The sequence below is a fragment of the Scyliorhinus canicula genome, chromosome 6 (assembly GCF_902713615.1).
Source record: "Scyliorhinus canicula chromosome 6, sScyCan1.1, whole genome shotgun sequence".
Taxonomy (NCBI): domain Eukaryota; kingdom Metazoa; phylum Chordata; class Chondrichthyes; order Carcharhiniformes; family Scyliorhinidae; genus Scyliorhinus; species Scyliorhinus canicula.
In genome coordinates this window covers 57,196,037-57,208,158 of record NC_052151.1, presented here as the reverse complement: position 1 = coordinate 57,208,158, position 12,122 = coordinate 57,196,037, and the positions used below count along the sequence as shown (strand labels likewise).

At 44.6% G+C, this 12,122-nt stretch overlaps 1 protein-coding gene across 1 annotated transcript; it reads left to right on the top strand.

Annotated features, from left to right (window-relative positions):
- The first annotated feature begins 4,906 nt into the window (after nucleotides 1-4,906).
- Nucleotides 4,907-10,285, top strand: tent5aa (terminal nucleotidyltransferase 5Aa). Its single transcript, XM_038799323.1, has one exon. It carries the CDS (start codon nucleotides 5,175-5,177, stop codon nucleotides 6,357-6,359), a length of 1,185 nt encoding a protein of 394 aa, XP_038655251.1. The 5' UTR covers nucleotides 4,907-5,174; the 3' UTR covers nucleotides 6,360-10,285.
- Nucleotides 10,286-12,122: the final 1,837 nt, after the last annotated feature.

The following is a 12,122-nucleotide window of genomic DNA, read 5'->3' as shown; positions in this document are numbered from 1 at the left end:
CTCCCTTGAGGAGCCAGCACTCTCATCAGATTCCAATATGGAATACTGATTTGACAGCAGGACCCCAAGGGTCTCCTGCCCTACCTCCCTGTTTCTCTTGGACTGCCTGGTAGTCACCTTTCCTTCCTCCACTCCTTTGAGCTGCATTGTGACCACCTATTCACACAAGTGGCCGGCACGATAACACAGTGGTTAGCACTATTGCTTCACAGCTCCAGGGTCCCAGGTTTTGATCACCGGCTTGGGTCACTGTCTGTGTGGAGTCTGCACGTTCTCCCCGTGTCTGTGTGAGTTTCCTCCGGGTGCTCCGGTTTCCTCCCACAAGTCCCGAAAGACGTGCTTGTTAGGTGGATTAGACATTCTGAATTCTCCCTCTGTGTACCCGAACAGGCGCCAGAGTGTGGCGACTAGGGGCTTTTCACAGTAACTTCATTGCAGTGTTAATGTAAGCCTACTTGTAATAATAAAGATTATTATGAAATTATTATAGTCTCAGCTTCGTGGATACGTCAGTGTCTCCAGCTGCTGCTCCAGCTCTGAAACCTGAAGCTCAAGTTTCTGCAGTTGGGAGCACTTCCTGCACATATGGTCACCTAGGATGACGGTAGGGTCCATGACTTCCCACATGCATAGAAACATACATAGAAAATAGAAACAGGAGGAGCGCATTCAGCCCTTTGAGCTTGCTCCGCCATTCATTGGGGCCTCACGGTAGCATGGTGGTTAGCATCAATGCTTCGCAGCTCCAGGGTCCCAGGTTCGATTCCCGGCTGGGTCACTGTCTGTGTGGAGTCTGCATGTCCTCCCCGTGTGTGCGTGGGTTTCCTCTGGGTGCTCCGGTTTCCTCCCACAGTCCAAAGATGTGCAGGTTAGGTGGATTGGCCATGCTAAATTGCCCGTAGTGTAATGTTAATGGGGGGATTGTTGGGTTACGGGTATACGGGTTACGTTGGTTTAAGTAGGGTGATCATTGCTCGGCACAACATCGAGGGCCGAAGGGCCTGTTCTGTGCTGTACTGTTCTAATTCTAATTCTAATTATGATGCCTGAGCAAGTTCAATTTCCTGATCTCACCCCCAGATTCCTTTAGCCTCAAGAGCTATCCAGTTCCTTTTTGAAATTACACAATATTTTGGCCTCAACTTCTTTATGGTAGTGAATTCCACATTCCATCCACTGACCTCACCTGCCATGTCTTGAACTTAAACTTACTTCATCTTACTTACTAACTTTTCCAATTACTTAGTCTTAAAAGACACACCCCTTGCCTTAATTTCATCTTCTTGTCTTAATTCTACTTCAGCCTACTTATCCTTGTATTGCTTATAATTTTCTATTTGGCATAAGTAATTATTTTATTTTTTTTTAATCTAGAACTCTTACCTTTCCTCAATGTAGCTTTAATTTGCAGAGGAACAACTCATCCACTACTTACCAATCAGCTCTCTCCCTTGTAGCCTCTATTCCTGCAGTAGGGCAAGACCACTTTCAAGCAATCAAGTTGGTAGCTGTTCTACAATCTCGCTGCTCAGTTGATTTTCAAACTCAACGTGTTCCCGACTCTTCAGAGCTCTCCTCTCCCAAGAATATCTCCCACGAGTCTGCCTCACTGCTCCTCCTCCTGAAGGTGAGTGATGTAGACTGCGCTGAATTGATCCTTTCTCTCCTTCCACAGGCATCTCCCATAGATCCACCTCTCCACTTCTCCTCCATATTGTAACTACCTGGTAAATTATCTACATATTCTGGATACACAAAAACAGTAGAAACCAAACCCAGCCAATTGCCATCCCATCAGTCTACTCTTGATCATCAGTGAAGTGATGGAAGGGGTCATCAATAGTGCTATCAAACAGCATTTGTTAAGCCATAACCTGCTCACTTTGTATTCCACCAGGGTCACTTAGCTTCCAACCTCATTCCAGCCTTGGTTCAAACCTTGTCAAAAGAGCTGAGCTGTCCTCTAGAGATAAGGTGAGAGTGACGTCCCTTGACATCAAGGTCACATTTGACCAAGTATGGCTTCAAGGAACCCTAGCAAAACTGGAGTCAATAGAAATCTAGGGGAAATCTCTTTGCTGGTTGGAATCCTATTTGGCACAAAGGAAGCTGGTTGTGGTGGTTGAGGGTGAATCATCTCAGTTCTAGGGCATCACTGCAGGATAGTGTCTTAGGCCTGACCATCTTCAGCTGCTTCATCAATGACCTTCCTTCCATCAGAAGGTCACGAGTGGGGATGTTCATTGGTGATTGCACAATGTTCAGCACCATTTGCGACTCCTCAGACACTGAAGCAGTCCATGTGCAAATGCAGCAAGTCCTGGACAACATCCAGGCTTGGGCTGACAAGTGGCGAGTGCCAGGCAATGACCATCTCTAATGAGAGCATCTAACAATTTCCCTTTGACATTCAAATGTTATTGCCATGTCTGAAACCTCCACTATCAACATCTTGTGGCTACCGTTGACCAGAAACTGAACTGGACTAGCCACATAAATACTGTGGCTACAAGAACAGATCAGAGGAATCCTACAGCAAGTAACTTCCTCCTGCCTCCCCAAAGCCTGTCCTCCATCTACAAGGTACAAATCAGCAGTGTGATGGAATGCTCTCTACCTGCCTGGATAAGCGCAGTTCCAACAACACTCAAGAAGCTCAAAGAAGCCTGTTTGAACTCCCTATCTCACAGCATGGAGGTTGTACCTACACCTCAGGGACAGCAATGGTTCAAGAAGACAGCACACCACCACCTTCTCAAGGGTAATTAGAGATGGGCAATAAATGATGTACTAGCCAGCGACACCCACATCCCTTGAATTAATTTCTGCATGTGCTTTGGGTGTACATTAAAACAGTTGTGGTCGCAATACCAGGCCCCCAGGCACTCTCTCCCACTAAAAGGTACTCATCATTTATTACCTATGCTCAGGACTCACTCCGAATGCCTATACATTAGAGTTTACTCAATAGTTATTCACAGAGTCATGCCCAGCAAGTCAAGCATTCTGATCCAAATTTATATGCTGACCAGGGCTAACCAGGTGAATGTGATATGGAATTAAACCAAGTTCACCTCTGATAAGGAATTGCGTTCATTACACGGAAGTTGGACCATGTGTCTGTATTGCCCGTGACCTGTTTTGCTGTCTTACCATCTGGTGCTTCCTGGTGATGAGGGGATGGTCTCATCCCTCGTCTCATCACCTGAGGAAGGAGCAGTGCTGTGAAAGCTAGTTCTTCGAAACAAACCTGTTGGACTTTAACCTGGTGTTGTACGACTTCTTACTGTGCTCACCCATTCCAACGCCAGCACCTCCACATCATCCCTAGTGTCAGCGTTCTGCATTAATTACCAATTGGAAATATGGAAAGAGCAATGGGAATATTTATTCCTATAATCTTAAATACATTCTGACCTCATCAGCCACAATCCTGCTGAATGGCGGAACAGGCTCAAGGGGGGCCTACTCCTGTTCCTATTTCTTACAGCAATTGCTTTCCTCGGCTGGGTCAGCCTCTGCTTTGCTGACTGTAGAGCCCACTTCTGCCCTCCCCGAGTGGTCGCAATTCAAGAACGTGGAAAAATGTAATCAAATCAACATTTTTTAAAAATCCTCAAGATTGTTGTTCATTGAGACGAGATTCGGAAGGTTAACCTGCCACTGTGGCTGTTTGTGGCCCTGTCAACAGGCGGCGCAGTTACCACGCTGCACACTGGCCTGGACACTGAGCAATTGGCAACATTGCCCAATCACGTTTGTGATTTTTTTTTACTTGGTTTGGTTTTATGGGGATCAGTTAAACAAATCGCACTATCTAAAATACGTGGGAGATACTTTATGTTAAACTTTTAAACTCATTATGGAAAAAATCGTAACTGCCAAGAATATATTTTATCTGGGTGCCAGTGGCGGCGATTTAAGTGTTTCTAATATCTACAAAATGACGCTCACACACACAGCTGACACCGACTTCATGGGAAATACGGGAAAGAGCTTCAAAATGATCAGGCTTCATTACTCCGTCCCCTATCTCCGCACCATCAATACACCCTGGCGGTTTGTAAATTGCAATTCATGTTGTGAATATTAATCGACACCTCGCCTCGGGGAGTTTCACAGATCTCTAAAAGCCGGCACCTTTTGGGGTGACGGTGGGGACAAAAAATAACACACCAAACTGCTGGAAGTCTGGTTAAATAAGGGGGTAATAAACATGACCGTGTCTGTGATGGGATAATTGATTATCTCTGCATCCTGCATAATGAATTGATCCTGTTTGAAGTCGTAATCCTCCCCCCCAATTCCCAACAGCTCCCCTGGGTCGAAGGGTACAGGTAACTCCAGAATTTCCCAAATTTGTGTGTTCCCACCTCCCAAAAAAACGCAATTTCCAAAGGAAGGTAGAGTGGGATATATGCTGTTTGAAGATATATTTAAAGTGCAGATTGTGGGCTGGTTAAGGGGGGGGGGGGGTGTGCAGGGCGACGAGCGGCTGTTTGACGGTGTGTCTGTCTGTCTCTCTATCAGCTCCAGCACTGTCTCCACTTTCCATTCAATTTCTCTGCCAAGTCAATGAACTCCCCCATCACCCCGCCCCTTGCCCAGCGCTGATTGGCTGTCTGACGTCAGTGGAATGCGAGCCCGGCTTTCTATTGGTGAGAAGGGCTGTCACTCAGCCCCCGCCCCGCCCGCTGAGAGAGTTTGACACTGCCGTCTGCAGATGGAGGCTTCAGTCTGTGTGTCCCTGTCCCCTTCTCCCAGGGCGGACTGGCAGCCCTGCTCTCAGCTTTGGAAGCCCAGGCTTTAAATGTTCACCGGGAAGGGACGATTGTGCATTATTATTTATTGTTTAACCCGCTACGTGTGGGCTGCCTTTGGCGGGGGAGGGGGAGGGCAGAGCTCAGCAATTTATGCAAATATTATAGGCGGTGCCATGTCCGTGACTCACAACCGGAACTGCACGGAGAAGCCATATAAAAACTAATGGGAGAGTTAATACGCAGATAGCTAAAGCTTTGCAGCCTGCACAGCCGAGGGAATTAAAGATACAGCACCGCCGGAGCGGGAGGAGAAGGAATTGATCACTTCTGCAAAAAGAATTTCCCACCCCCTCTCCTCCAACCTTTTTTTAAACAAAATATATCTTTAAAAAAGTGAGTTTGCAAGTTGCAATGGCTGATGAAAATGCCAACACTAAATGCAATAATAGTTTTAACGTTTTGAACTGGGAGCAAGTGCAGCGGCTGGACAGGATCCTAACGGAGACGATCCCGATCCACGGGCGGGGGAATTTCCCCACCCTGGAGGTGAAGCCTCGGCAGATCGTGCAGGTGGTGAGGAGCCGCTTGGAGGAGAAGCGGATCCGGGTGCGGGATGTGCGGCTGAACGGCTCGGCGGCCAGTCATGTGCTGCACCAGCAGAGCGGGCTGGGCTACAAGGACCTGGACCTCATCTTCCGCGCCGATCTGAGCGGCGACAAGGAGTTTCAGACGGTGAAGAACGTGGTGCTGGATTGCCTTTTGGATTTCTTACCCGAGGGGGTGAACAAGGAGAAGATCACCCCGCTCACCCTGAAGGAAGCCTACGTGCAGAAGATGGTGAAAGTTTGCAACGACTCTGACCGCTGGAGCCTCATCTCGCTGTCCAACAACAGCGGCAAGAACGTCGAGCTGAAGTTCGTGGACTCGCTGCGGAGGCAGTTCGAGTTCAGCGTGGACGCTTTCCAGATCAACCTGGACTCGCTGCTGCTCTTCTACGAGTGCTCCGAGAACCCCATGTCGGAGCACTTCCACCCCACCATCCTGGGCGAGAGCGTGTACGGCCACTTCGGGGAAGCCCTGGAGCACCTCCAGCACAAGGTGATCGCCACCCGCAACCCCGAGGAGATCCGGGGCGGGGGGCTCCTCAAGTACTGCAACCTACTGGTGCGGGGCTTCCGGGCGGCCTCGGAGAGCGAGATGAAGACCCTGCAGAGGTACATGTGCTCCCGCTTCTTCATCGACTTCTCGGACATCGGCGAGCAGCAGAGGAAGCTGGAGTCCTACCTGCAGAACCACTTCATGGGGCTGGAGGACCGTAAGTACGACTACCTGATGACCCTGCAGAGGGTGGTGAACGAGAGCACGGTCTGCCTGATGGGACACGAGAGGAGGCAGACCCTGAACCTCATCACCATGCTGGCCCTCCGCGTCCTGGCCCAGCAGAACATCATCCCCAATGTGGCCAATGTAACCTGTTACTACCAGCCGGCTCCTTATGTGACCGACGCCAATTTCAACAACTATTACATCGCCCATGTGCAGCCCGTGTTTACCTGTCAGCAGCACACCTACTCCACCTGGTTACCCTGTAACTGACAGCACCTACAGGCTGAGGACGGGTGAGAGAGCAGAGGGGAGAAGGGCGATCCAGCACCTTTTGTGGTTTGAGTAGGGGGTGGGACACGCACACACACACACACACAGTTTGACCCAAACCTGGTTTGTTTAGTGCGATGCTCTGAGCTGCTCCACTTTTTTGAGAGCTTTTATTAAAAGATTAGCTTGCGTGTATTTTTTTCTAATGGAACCAGATGGAATTATCTATTTCTATGGGGGGGGGGGGGGGGGGGGGAGCAAATCGGATTCAGCAGCTTTAAAATGAATTTGGGGATTCAAATCGCCTTTTTTATTTTTGCATTGGCTTTGCCCCCTCCCATTCTGGTTGTCAGCCTAAAGATGACAATCTGGGCATTGAGCAGCCGTACTCAGGGCTGACCAGTCTCCTCTATATATAAAAAAAAAACACATGCTGATTTAGGGTGAGGGAAAGGTTCAGATTTTCCCTTCTCGCCTGTTCTCTGATGTTCTAAGCTCGTGTGACAGTGAAGCTAGCTCAGTGTTGTATTGCCTTCTGTAAACGGGGTCGGGGAACGGTTGCATTTGGGGGCTTGCTTTTTTTTTGTGTTTTCGAGTGCTTTCTAAAACTCTTAAGTGGTTTTGCTCCAGACACACGGATACAGGATTAAACACGACGACAGAAGTCGCTATTGTGCTGCCCATGGCTCCCGGTTGGAAAGAAAACGCACTTTCACTCTTTGAATATGGAAGTGTGCAGAACGCTGTGGCTAATATAATGTTCAAGGACCAAAGATTTTTTTCGTTTTATATATATATATATCTCTATCATCAAAAATATACCCAAGGACAAGAACAGATGTGGCTAATTTATATTTGTCTATATGAATCAAAAGTGCCTATTGCCTATAAAAACGGGAATGGAGATACTGTATTCAGATCTTGTGGCTTAATCCACATTTTTTCTTTATCAGGGACAAAACGTGTTCTTGCACGAATTACTAAATTCCCTATTTTCTTGGAAAATACTTGTATAAAAAAAAAGTTGTTGTTTATGTGATAATTTCAAAGTATGTATTGTCTTGGACAGTGTAGCACTTAGGCAAGTGTTTAAACAAAGTACTTTATATTTTCCCAATTTGTAATAAGTCGTTCCTTGGCACTTTTTTTTGTCTCCTCACTCCTAAGAAGGGGATCCGAGATTATGTGAATGTGCTGTGGTCGCATTTGAGTTTAGGAACTAAACAAAGCACAGTTGGGTGCCGGGGAATAAATAGAGGAGGGAGGGGGAGAGAGAGAGAGAGAGAACTGTGAAATGTTGTAGTTTGCTTATGACACCAAATTAATTGTGAAGTAGGTAATGAATTTAGCTAAGTAATCCAGTGGAATCCTATTAGTGCGAGATTGGGACAGCACAAGACTTGCTCATAAACAGGCTTGTGTATGATCAGGTCAGCCGTCCCAATGCTTTGTTAACCATACCCAAACATATTACTCTTAATCTGGTTATGATTTTACCGTCAGGGTCATGTACTCAATATTTTCTTTTGACAATTTTGTTGGGAACGAACAAGTGGGTGACCACCAAAAAAGAGAAGGGAACCCTGACTATGGCTGCAAACCAAATGGCGTGATTGACGTGTGACTAATCTATCTAGTCAGGGAAATACTTGAGCACAAGCCAGTGACTGAATTGGAAAGTGACAATGCATTCAAGATTCTCTGGTTATGCATATTTGAAAAATCCTGTTGTGTAATGAGAGAAAAATCTTCCGTCAGCTGTTTGACCCAAGGCAACAAAGCAGCTCTAAATTGCATTAGCGTGTTAACATATATTAATTTTGCTTACCAAAACATGTTGTGTCCAGATATTGCTATTCCCTCCTCCACTGCGGTTAGAAATGTACTTTAAAAAATACCGTTTTAAATTGACAGTAAATTATGAAATGAATTCTGTTTCCAAGTGACTGCCTGCAGGAGATTGTCCTTTTTCATCTTTTTAAAATACTCTTCTGATTGTTTCTCAATCCTATTTTTTGCATTTGTTCAAAGTTTGCTCTTTGCTAGTGTGTGTTTCTGCTGAAGTTTGTAACCCCAGGATGCAGTAAAGCACCATTACTGAAAGCTATTTGAACACTACAAAGGTTTGAGCCTTTATAATCAGGAACTGGGATAAACACTGGCTAATTTGCAATGGGAGGACAAGTTTTTTTTTCAAAAAACTTTCTGAATACAGTCAGTTCTGAAAAATGTTAGGTCGGTTACTTGGAAATTAAAATTTTTGATTGTTAAAAAAAGGTGTGCTAGAATGAACAATGGAAGGAATTTTGCTGTACCAATTCTGTGATTTATCAAGAGCTTGATTTGTTTACTGTTGCACATCAGTTATACATTCTGCAGAACCTGACAAACCTCTTGAAATGCAGCACATTGTTTACTTGAGGGAGATGGGGAAATACCTTCTCTGTCCTACGTTGGATTGCAGTATCTTGCTGTTTGTTCAGTGTAATGCTCCAGTGATTGATCATGCCGAGGAAAGATTTATTTTCTCAGTCCATACCAGTGGATGCAAATTAGAAGTAGCATGTACCTGTCACAATCGCAGTACACCTGACAGCTGCCTGCGAGGCTTTCACTAACAGCATGGGGAGATGGGCTGGAGAGATAGGATCAGCTGGTAATGTGGTATGTTCGTTCTTATCACCATTATTTGGAGTTCCCATGGAGGCCATTCGTTAACAGTGAGTCATTGTTTATTAGGATCAACACTACTTCTGTGGTAGGCTATAGACATTACTCAGAATTTTTTTTTTGTGAACTTTTTCATGCACAGGGATTTTGGGAGTGGGAACGAGAAGAGATTGTAGGAGATCACTGCCGCAATACCAAAGTGGGAGAGTGAGTAAAATGCAGTGTTGTGGCTATTTTTGAGATAAGTTGCCAGAGTATTTTGAAGCTGTTCCATTGTAAATTGATGCTAGAGGCTGAAGCCTCTTTTTTTTTTGGTTATGGAGGGAGTGGGGGAGAGAAAAAGGAATTCTCAAGAATTCCAGTCAATAGCACATGTAGCAACAAAATAGTAACGCATGTAGCAACGCGAGGGATTTGAACTACCAACATTTTTCTGAAACGGTGAATAGAATTTCAGTGGCACTTTCAGCTACCCGTGGAATGTAGGAGGTTTCTTTTGAGTGATCATCTAAGCATGAATAGTTAAAGGGGGCTTTTATAAAGAAATCTACTGGATACTGCCTGTCTTCATTTTTTCAATTGGATTGGCTTATTTATCGTTCAAAGTCACCTACCGTATACAGGAGGTTGAATTATTTAGAAATGCGTGTACTTTTGCCTCTTCCCCTGTCCACCCAGTTGCTTTTTCCACTAATGGGAAGGAAGAGTGGTTATTCCAACTTGCAATGGTGTGCCAGCTGAAATTCTGAAGTAAAAGGTGCTGCAGCTTGTAATTTTTTAAAGGTTTTAAGCTTAAACTGTAATTGTCTTCTGCGATGTATGGTTTTTTTTTTTGTTGCATTTGAATGTCCTGTAATCCTGCTCCCCAAAAAATGATTTATCATGAAAGCTTGTCGGCAAAATGAACAGTTTGAACGCCTGCAAGACTCCCCAGCATCTCTGGCAGCTTGCTGCAAATCTTGGAATATGAGGGAGGCTCTGTGTATTTACTTTCTCTTCAACTGCCACACATATATTTGGCTTCTGAGAGGCTTCCTGTTGCAGCAAACTGCAACTTGGGATTTGTCTGCTGGACTCTCCGTGACTGGAGGCTCTGTCGTAGAGGAAATCGAGGAGCTGATGGAACCTAGACTTTTTGAAGACTTCAGCATCTGTGTCAGTCACAAAGGGAACAGATTGTGAATTTTGTTTACACAATCCAATATTTGGATTTATTTTTGTTTTTTTGGTAAATAAAAGGAAGTTATTTTTTTCTATTGGCGTGTCTAGTGTCTTTACTGTGTCTTTTTAAAATAAAAGAGCTAACCGTTCCATTCTAATCTGTCTAAGCACTGCTTTCATTGCGAAAAATCTAAACACAGCACTTTCACAGAAGCTGAGCATTCAGCAGGTTCTGACTGCAACTCAATAAATAGGCAAAATCCAGCCCTGCCAGCCAAGTGGAGCGGGTTCGAGCAGCTCAAAATAAATGACAATTGTTACCAGAAATGTTCGGTTTGAGTAACTGGATTTTTGCAGGTTAACCTTTTTTTCTCCCCCTTCACTGGGATGGGTGACAGGAGAACAAATGAGGATGATTGGGCCAATGGTCAGTAACCCAATCTATACAAAACCTTAACAGCAAAGAAGAAAATAGTAACTGGAAACTTTTTGGGGGAGTGGGGGTGGAAGGACAAGGTGGGGATGGATCCCGTTCTTGCATTGAATCATTCAAGCTTGACCTGCTTGCATTGCAGCTCTCTAAAAAATGGAGTTATATTTCCAAGTTAGGCACACTCCAAAAACTTTTGTATTACAGTAAACCCATATTTTTCAATAGCTGTTAGTCATTTGGAAGAACGTGTTGCCAGCTCTAGTATTTTAGCTTTTCTTTGCTGCTTTTTAGTATGACCAGCATTGGTTAATGGCTTTTTTTTCTACATTGTGCAAAAATATGTGCTTAACTGCTGCACTGAGATTTTATAGTATGTGATTTTATCAGTTTTGCAAGTGGCTGACATTTAGTGATTTCACTTGAACCTTGCTGCATTTAAAATTGCTGACATGGCTTCAGTGGCTAATTTTTAAAACAAGTACCTTTTTTTAATGTTTTTTTTTAAATGGTGTGGTCTGGCAGTTACTGTGCACGTGTGGTTGACCCCATTTCTCTCCCATTATTAATGAAGGTCACCTACACAATTCAGGAACTATGAGCCAAGTGGAGCATTAGTGGGTGCTCCATTTCTGAGCAAGGTTACTGGGAATATTGAGCACACCGGTTGTAGCATTGCAACAAATCTAATGCAACATTAGCGTGATGTTAATTCTTGATTATGGGATAGGCTGAATTGATGAGGATGAGAGACTGCACTTGTTGAATGACTTTTCTGTCTGGTCTAAAACTGCTGCTTTAGTTGTATTGGAGTAATTGTCAGATTAGGGCAACTAGAAGTAAACAACCCTTTTGAAATAGCTTAAGAATTTGCTATGATTTCCTCTGTTAACTAAACAAAAAATAAATAAATATTTCTCCAGCGATGCTCTTTGCAGATGTCTAAATGAACTTTTTCTTGTGCCGCGGTCTCTATTTAGAATCAAATTACTAATGATATACTAATGTACTTGGCACTTTTATGGCGCTTGAAGTTTGCAAGGAAACAACTTGTATATCTGAAAGCATCTTGCAGGATGACGAATCATGGAGTAAGAAAGTTAGATTATAAAATACAAAAACAAAGTTAGGAAGACCCTGTCAACCAGAAGGGTTTTTGGAGCAGTTTTTACGAAGGGCCAGGGATAAAGCACGGTCGAGGAATTTTGGGCACATGTTTCTGAATTTAGGGATTTAATGTTGAAATGGAGGCCATTGATTAGTAGAAGACATCATGATGTAGGTGGTAACATATTGGCATGGAGAAAGGACTGAATCATAGAATTTACAGTGCAGAAGAAAGAAGGTGGCCATTTGGCCCATCGAGTCTGCACCGGCCCTTAGAAAAGAACACCCTACCTATGCCCACACTCAACCCTATCTGTACACCTCCACCCTATCCCCATAACCCCACCTAATCTTTTTTGGACACTGGGCAATTTAGCATGGCCAATTGACCTAAC

Excerpts from the sequence above, each read along its gene's own strand:
- tent5aa (XM_038799323.1), top strand. The coding sequence starts at position 5,175 with ATGGCTGATGAAAATGCCAACACTAAATGCAATAATAGTTTTAACGTT.